This window comes from Rhinopithecus bieti, unplaced genomic scaffold (genome assembly GCF_001698545.2).
Source record: "Rhinopithecus bieti isolate Rb0 unplaced genomic scaffold, ASM169854v2 scaffold_11401, whole genome shotgun sequence".
Classification (NCBI taxonomy): Eukaryota; Metazoa; Chordata; class Mammalia; order Primates; family Cercopithecidae; genus Rhinopithecus; species Rhinopithecus bieti.
The window spans coordinates 349,680-371,100 of record NW_016807151.1 but is presented as its reverse complement, the minus strand read 5'-3'; the positions used below and the strand labels follow the sequence as shown (position 1 = coordinate 371,100).

The 21,421-nt window shown below is 38.2% G+C and overlaps 1 protein-coding gene across 1 annotated transcript in view; it reads right to left on the bottom strand.

The window, feature by feature from the left end:
- The window catches only part of KDM7A (lysine demethylase 7A), a 93,110-nt gene that overhangs the window by 25,762 nt on the left and 45,927 nt on the right, over positions 1–21,421 (bottom strand). Inside the window, 7 exon segments of the mRNA XM_017880396.1 lie at positions 5,586–5,692; positions 6,907–6,994; positions 10,807–10,969; positions 12,670–12,856; positions 13,476–13,617; positions 15,535–15,695; positions 19,602–19,718. Coding sequence (XP_017735885.1) covers positions 5,586–5,692; positions 6,907–6,994; positions 10,807–10,969; positions 12,670–12,856; positions 13,476–13,617; positions 15,535–15,695; positions 19,602–19,718 — 965 coding nt within the window.

Below are 21,421 nucleotides of genomic sequence, written 5' to 3'. Positions count from 1 at the left end.
GGCTGGAGTGCACTGGCCAGATCTCAGCTCACCTCCAGCTCCACCTCCCGGGTTCACCCCATTCTCCTGCCTCAGCCTCCCGAGTAACTGGGACTACAGGCGCCCGCCACCTCGCCCGGCTAGTTTTTTGTATTTTTTTAGTAGAGACGGGGTTTCACCACGTTAGCCAGGATGGTCTCGATCTCCTGACCTCGTGATCCTCCCGTCTCGGCCTCCCAAAGTGCTGGGATTACAGGCTTGAGCCACCGTGCCCAGCCGGCTAGCATAACTTTTATACCAAAATCTAACAAGGACAGTCTGAGAAAACAAAGCACAAGCCAATTTCACTCATGTGCCAAAATCAAACAAATACACACACACGCACACACCCATATGTAATACATAATTATATATAGAATATATAAAATATAAGCATATAGATAGAATACAAACAATATACTAACCTAATGGTATATAAAAATTACAGGTTGAGTTAATATTAGAAAATAAATTAATAGAACCACTAAATTAAAAGGTTAAAGAAGAAAAATTATGGAGCTTTTCATATACGCAGGCAAAGTTTTTGATAAAAATTAAACTACCACTGATCATTTTTTAAAAGAAAGGAAAAAAACAACCTCTTAGCTAGCTTAGAATAGACAAGCATTTGATAAAGGTTATCAACAAAAAGCCTACAACAAAGGTAATAATGGCGAAAGATTGAAAGCTTTCCTTCTGAGACTGAGAACAAAGACAGAGCTGCCCACCTTTGCCATTTCTATTCACTATTTCCCTGGAGGTCCTAGACAACCCGGTAAAGCAATGAAAAAAAAAAGATATAAATATTAGAAAAGAAGGAACAAGACTATCATTATTCAACGCCGATGTATATGACTGTGTATTAGAGAATCAAACAAAAGCCTCAGATAAATGATTAAAGAATAGATTTTAACAAGGTTGCTAAAATCAGTATAAAAAGTAACTGCTTCTATATTCCAGTATCACATGGTTAGTAAGTTGAGCCATATGAAACTGCTAATATTTTGACTATATTTGAAGTAAAAAACAGAAATGACATGTAAGTTCAACCATATGTATATACATAGTAATGACTGATATGGTTTGGATCTGCATCCCCACCCAAATCTCATATTCAATTGTAATCCCCAAATGTTAGAGGTGGGGCCTGGTGGGAGGTGATTTGATCATGGGGCTGGATCCTTCATGAATGGTTTTGCACCATCCTCTTGTGTTGTTCTTGTGACAATTGAGTTCTTGTGAGATCTGGTTGTTTTAAAGTGTGCAGCACCTCCCCCTTCACCCTATCTTGCTCCTGTTCCCCCTTTGCCTTCCACCATAGTTATGTCTCCTGAGGCCTCCCCAGAAGCTAAGCAGATGCCAGCATCGTGCTTCCTGTAGAGCCTGAGGAACCCTGAACCAATCAAACCTCTTTTCTTTATGAATTACCCAGTCTCAGTTATTTCTTTATAGCAATGCAAGAACAGACTAATACAATGATATGTGTTTTTATAATAGCACTAACAAAAAGAACTACTTTGGAATAAATCTAGCAAGAGATATCTATGCAATATTTTTATGAAGAAAAAATAAGAAATGCCAAAAGACATTAAAGATCTAAATACACAGAGATGTTCCATGTCATTTTTAGAAAACTCAGTATTTATGACATCAAATTTTGCCCAGATTGATGTCTAGAGTTAACACCTTCAAAAAAAACAAAACAAAACAAAACAAAAAAAACAAAAAAAAACCTCCACGTTATTATTTACTTGTTTGGTTGCGTTTGGTAGGGTGGTGTTGGCTTGTAATAGGGTAACTCAAAAATTTGTATGAAAATAAAAGGGGAAAGAAAAGCGAAGACATACTTGAAGAAGGAGGACCTACCAGATATCAAGTCTTATCAAAGGTTAATAAGATAGTGTGCTTGGTGGAGAGACAGACTGCTAGCCCACTGGAACAGAAGGGTGGGTGAGTATGTGTGTAGGTCCCAGGATCTACACAGGTATCAACACACGAAACAGGAGACGACCGGTGTTTATGAAGAACAGAAAAAGAATGGATTACTCAAAATATGGTGCTGGGACAAGTGGATATTTACACAAAAGCAAGTGAAAATATACTCCCACCATCCATTAAAAAAAGAAAGAAAGAAAAAGAAAAAATCAATTCCAAGTGAGTTAAAGGCCTAAATGTAAAACACAAGTAAAAGCTTTTAGAAAACAAGGATCTCTGCAAGACCTAGAGATAAGAAAGAACTACTTAAACAAGGCACAGAAAGCACTAACCATAAAAAAGTTGAAAAAAATGCTGTTTTAAATTTAAGAAATTTTGTCCTTCAGTTAAAGAGAAAATCCAAAAGGCCTATACACATATGAAAAAAACTACCCGATTCCATTAAAAATCAGGGAAATGCACATTAAAAGCACAAAGAATACTACTTTATATCCATGAGATTTGCAAAAATTATAACCTAACAATACCAAGTGTTGGCCAGAGCATAGAGCTTTGGGAACTTGCTTGTCCTGCCATGGAAATGGGAATTGGAAACAATTTGGCAGCAACTACTAAATTCTATCTATGACCTAGCAATTAGGCCTGTTTTCTGGAGCAATTCTTGCACTAGGTGACAAAGACAAGAACTTCTTAGCAGCATCTTCCATAATTGCCAAAAACCAAAAATAACTCCAAAATGTCAAACTTGCAGATCAGTGTATGTGTATATATATATATAACATATATATATATATATATCTCTCTCTCTCACAGTATATTCATACAACAGAATACTCTAGCAATGAAAAGAACTACAGCCACACACAAAACATGGATGAATCTCACAAACAATGCTGAGTAAAAGGTTACAAGAGAATACCAGTATGAATTTATTCATAGGAAGTTTACAAATGTTGAAAATTAAATTATTTTAGCTTATAACATAGGTTTGGTAAAACTGAAGAAAAGGATTATCACAAAAGTCAGGATAATGGTTATCTCTAGAAGGGAAGCAAAAGGTGTAATGAAAAGGTAACAGAGCATTTCTAAGGTATTGGCAAGGCTGTTTTTGCTTAATTTGGGTAGTGGTTACCTGAGTAATAACAGCCTTATTCTTTACACAGTATGAACGTGTGTGTGATCTATATAATCGACTAGTTTAATAACAGAGTAAAGTAAATATAAATACACATAAACAAAAATGTTTTGAGTTTTTTAATCAAATTGCGATAATCTAAAACAAACAAAATATATTAGATGTGGTCCAAAATTCAGCTAAGTTGAAACAAAGGATTTTGCTTCTGCACAGTGGCTAATTTCCTTACACAAATCCAAACTGGTTCATATTTTACTATCACTGACATCAAACACAGTAAAGAGTTTCAGATGATTCAACCTCATTTAACCCACCATATAAGCCTTAGAACAGTCTGAGAGCTGGCAAACAATAGGCCACAATGTAAAGTAAAAAGGTTACGGATAAAAGAACAACATAATTTGGGGTCACAAGACCACTATTCCTGTTTCCAGGATGGATGCTTAAAACGATGGCAATTGCTATAAGGATCATTTCGTTTTTGCCTTGATGAGACTGGACTGAATCACTGTGATTGCCAGGTATTCTATACTGATCTGGCTAATAAAATGAAACATTTTAAAACAACCTACAAATACCCTTTTCTAATAATCCTTTTTTAAAAAGTCTTTAATGTACAGAGTCATGCTTTCAATCAGACCTCAATGTTTCTGAACTTTTGATGGCCTAACACAAAGACTAAACAGTTCTAAGACTAAGCAAATTGCTCCTATGGCTTCACGAGCAATGGCAAGATTTTGTCTTTCAGATAAAGCTCTTAAATTGTTTTAAGAAGTTAAAGAATGAGCTTCTCTTAGACATTAGTGGAAAAAAGACCACTGTGCATCACTCCAGGGGTACAGGCGTGTGTGTGTGTGTGTGTGTGTGTGTTCGTGGCTAGTTTCCCCTAGCTAACCACAAGACAGGAACTTGGGAGTCTTGGGACAGGAAGAGAGAAAAGAGGGGAGAAAGTACCCTGAACCAAGTATAGAATTGCCAACCTCTTAACCAGAATGTTCAATAATTGGGATTTATTTCCACAAAATGAGGAAATTTGTGTTTTTATAAGTACATAAAAGTGTTCCTGTCCGTCTAGGCTTGCACTTAAATAGGAGACTATAAACTCTATTGTCCAGTATTTTACTGAAAACTACGTATGACAACTCTACAGTCCACTGTGACATTCCTACAGCCAAGAAAAATAACTGAAAACACGGAATGCATCAGCGATTCATGACAAGGATTCATTTCTGGAGCAAAAACTGGTCTTGTGAAGAAAGGACCTGTCCCCTTCTCATGCATGGGATTCTACCCCCATCCCATAGACCAGAAGCGCTGCCAGGACATCTCTGCGCTATGCTGTGAGGTGGGGGGTTTAGGGTACCATTGTTATATGAGTTTTATCATTTTAGTTCTGTACATCCTATCTTGGGAAGTAAATTTTTGGTTATTTCTTTTCATTTTACCTTTTCTTCTTGTTTAACTTTAAAATGGAAAAAGAAGCAAATGTTCAGAATAAACTTTACTGTTTAATCTGCTTATGTCTATTCTGAGAGTTGTCAATTATAATAGTAGCACTATTTACAAACTGACTACAAAAGTTAGACAACACAAAAAGCAGACAAACTATTCTCACTAGCACAAGAGGATGAAAAGCAGAAAACAGAAGCAAGTGACATCAGTCTCCAACTTGAGTGCTCAAAGATTATTAAACCAAAATATTAAAACATCAAAGTCTGAAATTCCACCTTTTAAAAAGTGAGTTCAAATATAAAGACAAGTTCAAAAAAGGTTTTTTTTCTTCAACTACAGAATCATAACCTGAACTTTTTTTTGGAGCCGGGGGGGGAAAGACAAAGTTGCATTCTGTCGCCACTGCATGATCTCGGCTCAATGCAACCTCTGCCTCCTGGGTTCAAGTAATTCTCCCTGCCCCAGCCTCCCAAGTAGCTGGCATTACAGGCATGCACCACCATGCCCGGCTAATTTTTGTATTTTTTTTAGTGGAGACGGGGTTTCACCATGTTGGCCAGGTTGGTCTTGAACTCCTGACCTTAGGTGATCCGCCTGCCTTGGCCTCCCAAAGTGCTGGGATTACTGAAGTGAACCATTGCGCCCAGCCTAGTTTGCTTTCTTAAAAGCAAATTTGGGGAACATATGTTAGGTAACAGTCTCTCGAAATAAACTGCATTTTTGAGAGTTAGGCACTGTTACGTGCTTGATAATGTGTGCAGGCTTCTAGAGTACTAGATGGAATGAACATTTCTAATATTACCTACATTGTTCTGATCCAGGTCTTTTATAACAAATTTTTAAGAACATAGATTGTCAGGTTATGGACTAGAGACTCTAACTTGCTAAAAAAGTTCCTGGATGGGGGAAAACCATATATTTAAAAAACAAAATAGAGTGACATCCATACTCTACTAGAAAAGGGACTCTTTCTGTAAGGTGGCTATGAGCGAAGTGACAAACAATATGCATCATATCATATACAAATATGCAAATTATTAATTACCTTTCAGGGTTTCCAGCAAGTTTTTGGCTACGAACCAACATATGGCTTCAAAGAAAGGGAATTTGAAAAGATCTGGTGTTTTTAGCCTTTTCTCCATCTCATAACACCTAAATGAATTTGAAGAAATATTTAATATTAATATTAGCATTTCAAAGTTAGATAAAAGTAACCAACTTGAAAATAAGCAGGTCATGATATATAAGACCAATGAAGTATTTTACATTTCTTAGCAACATCACATGTGGACGAGACTGAATTGTGATCTTATCCAGGTTCTGACTTTAAGGAATTTGACGGTATACTTAAGAATTGTAATGGACTTCCCAGAAGATCAAGATCACACCTTTGGATTTGTATCCTAGTTTTAACAAAAGAGATTTTTACGAGGGTTCTACTACAAAAAATAAAACTGTGTGTTTCAGAAAACAGCTCCATGTATCCACAACAGTGCAATACTCACCCAAAAGTTTTATTTAGGCTCAACTAGGTATTCCAGCTCAAGACCACACTTGGCACGAATTACACAGGAGCCATCCCTCCCTCAGGGACAGCTCAGTTACAAAAAGACAAGATCCACACTTGGTAGGTGTGGGAGCTGTTTAAAGCTGCTTAAAGCCTTATGCCCTGTAAGAGCCACTCTCTCTTGTAATAACGCCACACACAGATGCATAGCTTCTAGGGATCTCTCTGAGTGTGTCAAATTACAATAGTTACCACATTCAGGCAAGTCCAAAGACATGGCTCCCTACTAGGTATTTCTAGTTCTCCCAGTCCTGATGCAGTTTATCAATCAGGAATCATTTTTACCATAAGCAGTGTTACCTAGTAAAAGTCAACACTCATTAGACTATCAGGGGAAGAGAGTTATGCAAAGGTCAAATTCTCATACAGAGGAGAAACAGCTATTAATCCTTTTCCTGCAGCAAAATGAAAGCAGGTGTTTCGATAGCAGTCCTGACTTAGGGTTGCTTTTTTCTAGTACCATAGGTCACATTTCAGTCTGACTAGATTTCGTTCATCTCCCTCATTGCAAAAATAGCCAAAGGAGAACACATACATTTTCACAAAATTTTGAAATTTGGAGTATTATCTGAGTAAGTTCCTTTTTGTTGTTGTTGCTTTAGATTTGAAATGCAAAGTATCCTCCTGACAAAATTTTAAAATACTACTTTTGTTAAAAGCTCCTATTATTAATAATATCTCAGGAACTATTTCCATGGAATCTCAAATAAAATATGCTATTGATTTTTTTTTAAGTTAAAAAAAAAAGAGTATCCTATTTTTAAAAAGGATAAAAGGTCATGTAAATGCTGACACAAACCTGAGCTGCATGCCAATGTTAAGGTTGTGCAGGAAGTTCCCCCCAAAAGCCATACAGTCCTGAGAAGTCAGCACAGCATGGATCCACCCTGAAATGGTTAAAAATATAAAAGCAGTCATTTTCCAATATGTAAACCAAACAAATAGGATATCTACCTGTGAAGTAACTCAAAATATCAGTATCAGTTTATTTCATATTTCAGTGCTAGAGAAGTTAATGTTTATTATAATACATAGATTTAATTAAATATTTAGTAAATGCCTATTATATGCTAGGCTGTATGCTGAGTTTGAGAAATAAGGTGAAGGTTTTTGTAGTTCTTAGTATATTTGCTTCTTTCTTTTTAAAAATAGAGATGGGGTCTCAGTTTGTTGCCCAGGCTAGTCTCAAACTCCTGGCCTCAAGTGATCCTCTCACCTTGGCCTCCCAAAGTGCTGAAATTAAGGTGTGAGCCACTGTGCCCAGCCTGTTTTTGTTTTTTAGTTTAAAAACACAACCCAATTTTATATTAAAGATTTTACTCTCAGACCAGCCAAATCTGGTTTGATTTAGAAAAGCACATTTTCCATTAGAGAACACACGAGGATTGGTGGGATACTCCATTGTCCTGGTGTCACCCTGAAATCAGTGCCCTGAAAGGACTAAGCAGAGGAGGATCAGAGGAGTCAACCTGAGACCTGACTCTGTAAGAAGGAAAAGGTAGATCACCCACATTTAATTATGAAGGGTTATGGTCCTACAAACATAGGTGTTACCAAAAAATGATATTTTGTATTCCCATACAAATGCTTACAAAGTGAGAACCATTTCTAAGACATGACATCTAACTTTTGAAAAAAGTGTTGGCAGACTTAAAGACTTCACCAGAAATAAATATATACAAACATATTTGTATGCAAATTAGCTTTTAAAATACACAAATCCCATTTTCTTTATATTTTTCATCTTTTGACCCCTCACTGAACTGTAACACAAAACAAAAACCCTCAAAGGACTCACTTTCAAGTGTGCCCATTTCTGTGCTCAAAGGCACAAAGCCTTGAGCTTGACGTTGAAACCACAAATTAGAAGTCTGTGCCAACTCCAAATCCTACACATCAGTGGTTCTCAATAGCGGCAGTACTGCCTGTTCAGGATGTTTTGGAACGTTTAGGGGCTTTTCTGATTGTCTCAATGATCTGGGAGCACTACTGGCATTTTGTGAGTGGGAGCCAGGAGTGCAACATGTGAGACAGTTCCACACAAAATGAAATTGTCCTGCATCACTCGGGACTGTCAAATTTTCCTGCGCATTCATGTAGGTACAAAGCCTGTCCTATTAACTATCTCAGCCTAGAAATTAGAACTCCATTATTATATGTCATATATATCTGTATATACAGACATGCACACACAGTATATTTTCACGGTTTTGGCACAATTTCCTGAAATACAAAAACTGTACTGTAGTTTGTTTGAAAGCTTGTCAGTTGCTGACTACCTTGGGGAAAAAAATCACTTTGCCTACAGCAGTGGTTCTCCAAATATGGTCCCCATACCAGCAGCACCTGAATCAGCCAAGAACTTGTTAGAAATGCACATTCTCAGGCCCACACCAGCTCCACAGAATCCAAACCTTGGCCATGAGGTCCAGCAATCTGTGTTGTAACCAGTCCTCCAGGTGATTCTGATATTCCAGGAAGTATCAGTACCTACACCAGTGCTACTGATAGAATTCGTGTTGCCACTAACACACACCTAGATTGATTTCCTTCCTTATGCAATTACCATTTCATTCTGTTCTCTAATGCTGCCGTGCCTAAACAGGCACATACTGAAATAGCATTTCATTATAAATCACCTTTTAATTTCTTCTTTATATTCTAGTTAGGATATTAAATCAATAAAAAAATTATTCTATGAATGTCAATTTATGATTTCGAAGAGGGTACAACAAAATACTTAACGTAAAAGCAAAAAGTAGGAAGATTTAAGGGAGGGGCCTTCACAATGTCAATCAGCCCATTCACAATGAAAATACTGATACTTATCTAGGCAAATATTCTGGTAGTTCTAAGACATGTCTTCATTTGTTCAACACACCATTATTATTATATATACCAGAGGCAAGGCTTTCAGCAGGGCCTGTGGGGACAGATCCCTGTGAACTCTACAGTCATTAGGGTCACCAAAACCAGCACATAATTCTCAAAACCACTGGTCTGGACAGTCTATACTCTACATTCATTTACATCTCAAAATGACAGACCTGATACCTATACCTGAGACTACAGCTAAGACTGATACTCAATCCTTTCTTTGAGGGTCTCTCAAGACACACCCCTTGCCTCCTAACTGTCCTGGGACAGCAGCCCAGATTCTTACAGGCTTGGTCTTTAACAGCAATGGAGAGCTGACCATAGTTAAGACTATCAAAATTAAAAACTTTTGTGCATCAAAGGACATTATCAACAAAGTGAGCAGATAACCCACAAAATGGGAGCAAATATTTGCAAATCATACATACTGATATGGGTCTAGTACATAGAACAAAGAATGCTTACAAACTCAACAATTAAAAAGGACAAATAACCCTATTATAAAATGAGCAAAGGGTTTGAATAGACATTTCTCCAAAGAGAATATGCAAATGCCTAACAAGAAAAATGCTGAGCATCATTACTCATTATGGAAATGCAAATCCAAATCATGACACATCACACCACTAGAATAGAAGGCAATTACAGCACTGGTGATGGCGTGGAGAAACTGGACTCCAAATACACTGCTGGTGGGAACGTAAAATGGTGCAGCCATTTGGAGAACGGGTCAGCAATTCCTCACGAAGTTAAATGTAGTTAAACCACGTAATGCAGTAATTCTACTACAAGCTATATTTACCCAAGAAAAATGAAAACATACCTCCACATAAAAAATTGTATATAAATGTTCAGAGCAACACTATTCAAACAGCCAAAATGTGGAAACAACCCAAATGTCCACCAACTGGTAAACGGATAAACAAAAGATGGTGAAGCTGAGTACCCCTTATCCAAAATGCTTGGAACCAGAAGTACTGATTTTTTTTTGGATCTTGGAATATTTGCATTATATACTTACCAGCTGAGCATCCCTAATCTGAAAATCCGAAACCCAAAATGCCTCAATAAGCATTTCCTCTTGAGGGTCATGCAGATGCTCAAAAGCTTTCAATTTTGGAGCAGTCAGGTTTTGGACATTTGGATTTGGGATGCTCAACCTGTATATCCCACAAAGGAACATTACTGGGCCATGAAAAGATGAGGTAATGATACATGCTACAACATGGATGAGACTAGAAGATAATATGCTAAGTGAAAGAAGCTAGATGCAAAAGCCCACATGTTGTATGATTCCATCTACATAAAATATCCAAAGAGGCAAATCCACAGTGATAGAAAGTACATTCGTGGTTGCCAGGGGCTCAGGGGAGGTGGGAATGGAGAGTAACTGCTAAAGAGCACGGGGTTTCTTTTTGAGACAAGGAAAATGTTCTGGAATTAGTAGTTGGCTTTTAATTAGAACCTCTGGCTTTAACATGTTTGGAAAGTAGTTTTTATGACATTTGTTTGCCCAACTTTATTAATCTACTAAAAACCGCTGAGTTGTACACTTTAAAAGGGTGAATATTATGGTATGTGAATTTTTTCTCAATAAAAATAAAAACGAAGGCAAATGATATAAATACAATGCCAAAAGAAGTCCTAACTAGAGGAGAAAACCTCTAAGGAACAAAACCTAAAAAGTCCAAGATCAGAATTATTTCTTAACAAATGTGATAAAAACTACTTTCCAAACATGTTAAAGTCAGAGGTTCTAATTAAAAGCCAACTCTATGTGACTATCAATCATGGTGAGTAGGGGATGGGATGAAAACCTTACCTGTAGGAACAAATAAGGTATGTCCCTGCTTTACGACACATTTGTAGCATTTATCCACCTTATCTCCAAAGAACACCTCACTCTGGGTCACAGATGAACTCCAAGATTCGTAACGTGCCAAATTTTCATCTGTTGGCTTTATTAAATAAAAAATCTTCTCACCCTAAAAGGAAGTATCATACTATTTTTGAAAAAGGAAAAGCCACACTTAGGCTAGCCTACATTGATGCAATTTCCCAATACAAGGATACAAATTAAATTAGATAATTATCAGATTGTTTTTAGGTTCAAAAGACGTATTTCACACACCTGATCAGTAGCTATTGCCCTTAGTAAACATTTTCAAGTTTAAAGTTTCCCCTTCTCGACTGACAAGGAGTCAATAAAAAAGTGTTGAAGAAAATAGCTGCAAGACAGGAGGGCAGAGAAGCACAAACATCCCACTGACCTCCTCTCATTGTCCGGTAGAGAAGTAAATATGTGTTGACAGGCCCACAGTCATCTCCGCAAGCTTTGCCCTTTCTACTAAGATCCACAGCATAATGATTATTTTTAAAAATCTATAAATAAACTTCCTTTAGTAAACTAATTCTTTGCTTCTTCATGAAAAAAAAAAAAAAAAACCAGGAACCCAAGGACCCAGCATCAAATATAGCCCAGAACATTGCTGAGGCACAAGCATTTGATATAGATGAAGACTGAGTTTCTACATCAGTACTCTCCAATAGAACTTTCTGTGATGATGGAAATGTTTTGTATCTGTGCTAACCAATACAGTAGTCATTAGCCACATGTGGCTACTGAGCACTTGAAATGTGCCTAGTATAAACAAGGAACTGAATTTTTAATTACATTCCATTTTAATTATTTAAATTTAGTCACACATGGCTAGTGGTAACTGTTTTGAACAATGCAGCTCTAGATAAAGCAAGGTGAATATAAATTGAAAAGAATTGGTTTTTTGTTTGTTCGATTTTTTGAGATAGGGTTTCATTCTGTTGCCCAGGCTGGAGTGCAGTGGTGCAATCACAGCGCACTGCGGCCTAAACTTCCTGGGCTCAAGTGATCCTCCTGCCTCAGCCTCTTGAGTAGCTGTGACTATAGGCATGAGCCACCACACCTGGCTAATTATTTTATTTTTATTTTTAGAGACAGGGTCTTGCTCTGTTGCCCAGGCTGGAGTAAAGTGGAGTGATCACAGCATGCTGCAGCCTCAACTTCCTGGGCTCAAGTGATCCTCCTGCCTTAGCCTCTTGAGTAGCTGTGACTACAGGGATGAGCCATCATGCCTGGCTACTTTATTTTTATTTTTAGAGACAGGGTCTCACTATGTTGCTCAGGCTGGTCTTGAACTCCTGGGCTCAAATAATCTTCCTGGGTTGGCCTGCTCTCAAAGTGCTGGGATTACGGGTGTAAGCCACCACACCCAGCCAAGAACTGGTATTTTTATGGCATTCCTGACTTATCCAACAAGCTATCCTAGCCCAACATTAAGGCCAGAAGCAATTATTACTGTAATTTTGCTCCTTCATAGATGTTTAATTCAGAGATTAAAGGATAATTAACCAGGGGGAAAAGAATCAAAAAGAGACAAAAGGCTAAAAGAAACCAACTTAAAAGATGAGGGCAGAAAGTAAATCTAATATAAATTTAGAAGTCATGGCTCTTCCATTATTTGAGATTTTTTTTAAAAATCGTACGTTTAAAGGCAAAGTGAGAGTTCCTGGTTAAAAAGTAAAAAAAACAAAAAACAAAAAAAAAACTTCCCCTTTTACAAGTAACATTTATAAGAAATGACTATACCATTGAAAAACTAGGGCTATCTGTTTGTCAGTGAGAGAACAAAAAATACCCCAATCTTACCCAGAGGACATGGTACCAGACTGAAGTTCCACCGAAGTCAATGTGGAAATCTGTATAGCTGTCTTGAACTCCCATTAAGCAGTATTTCTGAACAAATGGCTTGGGAAAGACTGAATCATCTGGCCAATAATTTTCCACCCAGGAAAGTTTTTTGGCTATATCAGGGACCTCCACCAATTCAGACATCCTTTTAAAAAAGAAACACACACACATACCCACATCATGCCAATTAAAAATTCTTAAAAACTGCTTCTCCCATCTATTCCCAAACCAAATAATTAAATGGAATTTAAGGTTAACAACAACACTTAAAAGTTTAAAACACATGTTTTTTGTTTTTGAGACTCAGTCTTGCTCTGTTGCCTAGGCTGGAGTGCGGTGGCGTGATCTCGGCTCACTGCAAACTCTGTCCTGCCAGGTTCAAGAGATTCTCATGCCTCAGCCTCTCTGAGTAGCTGGGATTACAGGCATGTGCCACCACACCCAGCTGATTTTTGTATTTTTAGTAGAGAGGGGATTACGCCATGTTGGCCAGGCTGGTTTTGAACTCCTGGCATCAAGTGATCCACCCACCTTGGCCTCCCAAAATGCTGGGATTACAGGCATAAGCCACCGTGCCCAGCCACAAGTTTAAAATACATCTTATTTCTAAACATCTCTGAGCGTCCCAATGCAAAATTTATAACACTGCTACCACTGGACAACTTTAGAAGTCACAACTATGTTTCTTCCTAAAATAAATACATCATTAAACTACATTTAGCTAACACTCAGAATGCTAAACCAAAATGCCCAGAACTACTCACTTTGTATCTGAAAATTCAAGGCTGATCACATTTAACACTTTTGGTCTGTTAGGATTCATGAAGTATTTAACGTAATTGTGAAGTGTCATCTTGCTGTCTGCCTGTCTCGCCACATCAATGACATCTATCACTTTGTCACCACCTGCAGAGAAAAATTACAGTCTTCTTATTGGACTCAAGAGTTACATCAGCAGATGCCTTAATCAAAAAATATTTTAACTTAGTATGATATTTAAATCAAGTATAAAACTACGTAGTCTAGACAAAGATTTTCCCTATACTCTTAATTTCTCAAGTTCAATTGGACCTTTCAGGAAAAAAGGGACAATTTTTCAGAGGAAAAGGAAAGCAGTAAGACAGAGCTGCATAATTTACACCGAACATAAAAATGTATACGGCTTATAAAGCTTTCTGTATAGCAATGATATCTTGGTGTACAGCTCATAATGACAAGAAATACATTACATTGGCATGTAGAAATCGTGCAACATTTTCTGGATTTCAGTTTTCTCAGGCATAAAGTGGGGAGACTGACTTCTCCCTTTCAATTTTGTAACACTTAAAATATTCTAAGGCTATCATTTCAAAAAAAACACATCACTCATTGGGGAATTAGCATGCAACTTGACCAGGATATTTTCTGCCCTCCTGGTATTGTCTTCTTATATTCTCCTTCAAGAAAAAATTAGTGATTGGGAAGCAAACATCAGTTCACATTAGTACCAGTGTCTGAAGGCCTGAGTTCCAAATTGTGATTAATTTACAGCTTTCGTATAAATCCATGAGGTAATGTTTACAGACCACTGCACTGCTACACTAGGAAGCACAAATAGTTTGACAATGGACTATGGGATAAGGTAGAATTCAAAATATGGCAATACTTAACCAATCTGAAATAAAAAAACAAATAAACGCCATTTTCTTACTTTAATGCAACTTCATATAGGTTTAGAAAGTCCTGCCTTATAGACTTCTTTATCTTCAGGAAGTAACACGGTTCTGTTTATAGTATTTAACTGAAGTGCTCTGCGGCACCAAAAAGTTAGCTATCAAGCAGTTTGAGCATTTCTTTCCTGCACATGTATTACACTAGCTATTTGTTTTGCAGTTGCTATCTATGCAAATAGCTTCAGGTTAATCCTTAGCCCCGTCCTCTTACTTGTCAAATATTCAAATTTAGCTGAATGTGAAGTTATAATATTTAGATAGATTTCCTCAGTGAAACAATAATCTATGAGAATTGTTAACCAACGGCTCAATAAAGGGACAAGTTCTCAGATATTCCATGCTGAGGAGATAATGTAGTAAATATACAATTTTGAGTCAAAATAGATTTGGGATCTAATCTCAAACATTCTCTATCTACTGCTGACAAGGAGTAACATCTACATATAGTCAGCTTTATCTATAAATATCATGAGAATGAATGAAATGACTGAAAATGTCAACAACGTGGCAAGGAGTAAAGGGTTTCCCCCTTTATTTCTCATGTCTTTCTGTTTCTTTGGGAAATTTTCAAAATCACAAATTAAGTCCAGACATCATTAAATGGCAATATTTACCAAGTCATTACTATAAAAACAGGATTGAAAATGATCTGCTCTTTTTACCACCTTTCCTCTAAGCAGCAGCAGGTCACAAAGCAGACTATAGAGGACTAACTGTGCAGCTGGTATACTGGGATCTGGGAATTTTGCACCTGTATTCTACAAATGCCTACAATCAATCCAATTTTCCAATATCTTCTTCCTGGTATCTATATCTATCCCTCAGTAATGATTTTCCCTAAGCAAGTATCAGAAAACTTAATGGCACAAAAGAAAGCAGCAGGATGAGGCTGAGTAAATAGGAACAAGTAAAATGTGTCATTCTGTTTTTCTGGCAGTTGTAGGTCTGCTGAGAAAAACTAGTTTTCAATATAGATGATACTGAGTCTCACTTTTCTGAGCAGAAAACTAAACTAAATTGACATTTCTTCATTTAACTTTTAATATTACCAGGACTATAATTTTTACTTTTACCACGTTTTCCCAGGTACTTAAAGAAATAAAGTTCGTACCTACATAACGTTCCACATCCATCACAGAAAATGTAGGTGGAGGGAGCCTGAGTCCTAGGTCATCTAATTTAGGGACATTAATAGGGACATCAAATCCATGTTTCTCCAGATATCTTTGTGTCAGCTGGCTGCCATGCATCTTTACAATTATTTCATCGGCACTAAGGAAAAACATAAGAATAAAATGTCATTTTTATTGGTAAGTTCAGTTTAAAAAAAAAACTGTGGTGATGGGTTAATTCATATACTGGATTATCTATATCACTGGATCTTAACCTATCATATCTCATTCTTCTTTTAATGACAAATGTTTTATAAATCTCCTTTTGCTATCCTAAACTAAAATTTATAATATAATATACATAATTCAATACATATAATTAGAAATATATATAAAGTCCTCTAAATGCAAAAAAAAAAAAAAATCAACCTAGTTTATAGTAAAATATGTACAAGTTGAGTATCCCTAATCCAAAAATACAAACTCTAAAATGCTCCAAAATCCGAAATGTTTTGAGCGTTCATATGATGCTCAAAGGAAGTGCTTATTGGAGCATTTCAGATTTTCAGATTAGGGATGCTCAGTTGCTAAGTATAATGCAAATGTTCCAAAATCCAAAAAAAAAAAAAAAGTCTGAAATCGTTTCTGAAACACTTCTGTTCCTTAGCATTTTGGATAAGGGATACTCAACCTGTATTTCAGTATGTAAACTACACTAGAAGACATAATAAAATAATAGGATGCTTACAACTAGTTGTAATGAATGGTTAGATTTAAGTTAAGTGAAACACCAGAAGCCACTTGATACAGGCTGCATAGAAATTTGGAAGAAGAAAAGGTAGAGTGTGCATTAGAATAAAAACTAGTCAGGCCAGGCACGGTGGCTCACGTCTGTAATTCCCAGCACTTTGGGAGGCTGAGGTGAGTGGATCACCTAAGGTCAGGAGTTCGAGACCAGCCTGACCAACATGGTGAAACCTCGTCTCTACTAAAAATACAAACATTAGCTGGGTGTGTTGGTGGGCATCTGTAATCCCAGCTACTTGGGAGGCTGAGGCAGGAGAATCGCTTGAACCTGGGAGACGGAGATTGCAGTGAGCCGAGATTGCGCCATTGCACTCTAGCCTGAGTGACAAGAGCAAAACTCCATCTCAAAAATAAATAAATACATAAATAAATAAAAACAAAAACTAGTCAGATTTTATCTGACTATAAAATTCTACACAAATATCTAAAGTCTAACGGAACATAGAACAATTAATTCTTACTCTGCATACTGGAAGATGACTAGCATCCCTGGTCCCTGCCCACTGAGACAAGTGTCCAATATGCTCCCATTGAAAACTACCGATTTAAATGATCCGTTACAACCAGTATTTAGTAAGTCTTTTTTTTGAGATGGAGTCTCGCTCTGTAGCCCAGGCTGGAGTGCGGTGGCACGATCTCAGCTCATTGCAAGCTCCGCCTCCCGGGTTCAGGACATTCTCCTGCCTCAGCCTCCCGAGTAGCTGGGACTACAGGCGCCTGCCACCATGACCGGCTAATTTTTTTGTATTTTTTTTAAGTAGAGATGGGTTTCACCGTGTTAGCCAGGATGGTGTTGATTTTCTGACCTCGTGATCCGCCCACCTTGGCCTCCCAAAGTTCTGGGATTACAGGCGTGAGCCACCGCACTGGGCCTAGTAAGTCTTAATACCAGGTAATAACTTCAAGCCAAGAATGGTTGGATCTCCAGTTGCCCTCTCTGATGACCAACAGATTACAGGCATTACATTAACATAAGTGTAGTTTGTCCCTTTGCCCACCAGATCTCTTCCAATGGGGCATTCCAGTTTTTATCTCCCAATTGCTCACAGGATATGGCTGCTATACATTCAAAATTAAGTGGGACACTTGCCTTAAAGGTTAAAACACAATAGTCTCCACTTCTACAATCAGCTCTTAACTATCTGATGTCATCTGCTGCCTAGGCGGCAAGAAGACAGGAGAAAAAGGAGATGCTGGTTCTCCGAATTACTGGGCTCCGATCTTCCGATCCTTTCCATAAGGCAAGGGCAAGTCTAAGGCCTAAGAAAACTGAGAGTCCTCTCCTAGATATTCTTGTTCTTCTTCACTTGACTCATCTACTGAACTGGAGCTCTGTATTACCTCTCAGTTTCCCCAATAAGCATCCACAACTGTCCCTCCTTCCCCCAACCTCTGAGGATTAAATAATTCCTTCAACTTCAATCTAAAGGAGAATTTTAAATCACTTGTATTCCCTGATCTCAAGTGTTTGGTGTTTTACTTCCTCTTTTGATCAAACATATATAATGACAAGTGTTTAAAATATAGGTACATTTTTTGCAAGAGGAAAATCTGGAGACAAACTAAATATATATGGGGATGGTTAAGCAAATTATAGTACCTATAGATTACTGCATACTACACAGCATTTAGGAAGTGAGGCAAATCTATGCATATGTATGGAAGGATATCTATGAAATATAAGAGCAAAAAAGGCAAATTGTACAACACTATGCATAACATAATCCCATTTTAAGAACATTATATATATCCATACATCCATATACATAAATGTTTTAATGTTTTTATGTAGAAAAGGGTCTCAAAAAACTTACACTAAGTCTTAAAATAGGGGAGGGGAAGATAACTCATTCACTTTATACGCTTCTGCATTAATCATATCGAGTATGTGTAATTTAACAATTATTGCTATTCTACTATGGTTTGAAATGATATAAAGCTTTATGGCATTAAAACCCAAAGATCCTGAACTAATGGTAATTACATTTTGGACATTTGTGATCATCTCTATAACCTGTTCTCATTTGTGGTCACTGGCAGTAAAGTCACACAAATTATTAGGCCAGTGTTTTTAACACTACATTTTTGTGTCAGAAACCTATTTGGAAAAAAAAGAAAGCTATAGCTCCTCTCCCTGAGAAATGGACACTCCCAACTGACACTAAATTATACATACCATTCATTTTAGGGAGCTCACAAACCTCTCTGAGGCCCACCAACAGAACCAGACTGAAAACTTTGGGCCTAGGTGCCAAACCAATCAAGCATGAGCCAATAAAAAAGAAAACACACAAACATTTCTCCTACAACTTGGAAACTGATAAAAAAGAATATTTGAGAATAGAGTATTTAACACCACAAAAATCATGTGGAAACACTACATTTTAAATATGTGTTCTTTCTGTCTCTCAACAGACCTGAGGGAGCCAACAGTAGATGCTTATCATTATATGATTCTGTGTAAGGATTAAGGAGCAGGGGGCTAGAGAGGAATTCTAAAGACTGAGGAGAAATAGCAGGGGTTTTATCATTTCAGGATCTGAAATAATTCCATAATAAGCTGCATGTGATACTGTGATTTAAATTTAAATTGTGCTTCCCCTCTTTAACAAGCCTGGCTATGATCTTGTTAAAAGTCTATTAAGCATTATCGCTTGAAATAGGTGTCAGGCAGTGAGAGGAAATGATCCAAATTAGCATGATTAAATGCTTTATAATGCTTTCGACTCTCTTTGAGCCAGACAACTCAAATATATTCCATTATTTTTTAAAAAATCAAAAAGCCCACTCCTGCAGTGGTTGTGTGTGCTTCTGGTGGACCTAGGGCAGAGATGCATATAAAAGCAATGGAGAAAAAGCAGAGTTGGGAAAACAGGAGAAGGTGAGGCAAAAGAAAAAAAAACAGGCAGCAGCTGCATATCATAAGGAACCAAGTACTAGGAACAACTCCCTCAGATTAGCGTATTTCAAACTTTTTGGACTGTGGCCCACACCTAAATGTTTTTATAGGGTAACCCAGTGCGAATATACATGTAACAAAAGTTCCAAGAAAATATGCTTACTTATTTCCTCCTATTACTTGGAATGTACTGATACTTTTCTATTTCATTAAGGAAGTAAAAAGGTGAAAAGGTGGCTGAGGATAAAGTTTGAAAACACTGAAAACTTTGTTTGAAAACACTGCCTTTATGTAATATCACTCTATGAGACGATATTCTTACATTCTTACGTTTTCTTTTATCAGAGTAAGTTTCCATACCTTGGGAAGACTCGAGAGCGTAATTCCTTAATGAAAGTTCTAGTTCCAGCTTGCACTGGTTTGGAACCATCATCAATTTCAGTGTAGTCATGCCTGTGCCAGTTCCTCCTCTTTTCACTGGATTTTAAAAGATTTAAAAAAAATGATTTTGGTAACTGGTGATACTATGTGCTTTCTAATCATTATATCCAACATAATCAGAAATAACAATTGTAAATACATTAAAAACACTCAAGTTTTTTTGTTTTTTTGTTTTTTTGTTTTTTTGAGACGGAGTCCCGCTCTGTCGCCCAGGATGGAGTGCAGTGGCCGGATCTCAGCTCACTGCAAGCTCCGCCTCCCGGGTTTACGCCATTCTCCTGCCTCAGCCTCCCGAGTAGCTGGGACTACAGGCGCCCGCCACCTCGCCTGGCTAGTTTTTTGTATTTTTTAGTAGAGACGGGGTTTCACCGTGTTAGCCAGGATGGTCTCGATCTCCTGACCTTGTGATCCACCCGTCTCGGCCTCCCAAAGTGCTAGGATTACAGGCTTGAGCCACCGCGCCCGGCTTGTTTTTTTTTAAGATCACATACGTTTATATATATTTGGATTAAGAAAATGAATCACAAGCCATATCAAATTGAGATAAATTGAAAAACTCTAAGGTAAGTACCATGTCTATTCCCAGCTGCGCAGAACATTAAAAATCTATGGTGTGAATTTCCACCATGGGTCAGAAGGATACAAGACAAAGGTTTTCCTGCAACTTTCCCAACCACCTCCCACCAGTGCAGCGAGTGCTCCCATGGTTGAGAACCAAATACAGGTGTGTTTCTAAACGCTGGAACAAAGCAGTCTTGCTGCCACATGAGTGGAGCCCGGAGCTCGGATTCTGAAATCCAAATCCAGGCCTGCCATCACCAGGCTGCGTGGAGAATGAAGATAGGGAGCCAGGCAGATGGTCTCTCCATGCATCCATCTTAACATGCAGCCATGGGAAGGAAACTGGGATGGGAGTTGTGTTCCTCCCCAAAATTCATTTCTTTGGTTGCCTGATGTCAACTCCTGCCTTAGACATCCCATCCCAAACTCTCTTTCTCCTTCATTTTTATCCCTTCATGTTGAATGCTGCTTCATTGTCTTAAAACCGAAACAGAAATGGGGAGGTAGGTAGCACGGATGGGGAGCGCATGAACTCTACAGGATGAGGGTGCTCCGCACTAGCTCCTCTGAAACCTGAGTCCTCTGTTCACTCTGCACACACATCACAGAGGGCTGCCGGCCGGCGGCCAAGGCGTTTGGTGAGGGCCCCATCTCGTGGACCCTTCAGATGCCCCTTCATCCTCTGAGCTTGAACACTGGGGCTTGAAAGGTGGCCAAAGAGCTGGCGAGGACACAAATATGGGGCATTCAAACTCCTAGGAAAGATCACAATTTTGCTCCCACGCCCAGGGGACTAGGAGTGGGGTGAAAGAGCCCATCATACTAGGGCGAATGTGGATCCTTATCCCAAGAGGTAGAATCATTTTACCCAGTACCAGAAACACGAACTTCCAGTTCTTGTTTTTACAGTAACTCCTGATAGCAGACCTTGCCCCCTCCCACTTCCAGTACCCTCTGACCCTTGCAAAAGTGCCACAAAGTGCATGCACGGCTAACTGTGTGTATGCTGCCCAAAGCCACGGCCACTCACCCCTCGCTCGTGTGCACAGCCTCCCCACATATATACACAGATACATGTAGCGCATGGTGGCCAGAGAGACATTTACACTGTGAGTGTGAGGCCTGGCTTAGGCCTGCATCCTTGGGCAGGGTCTGCCCCTTGGTCCCAGGGTCCTAAG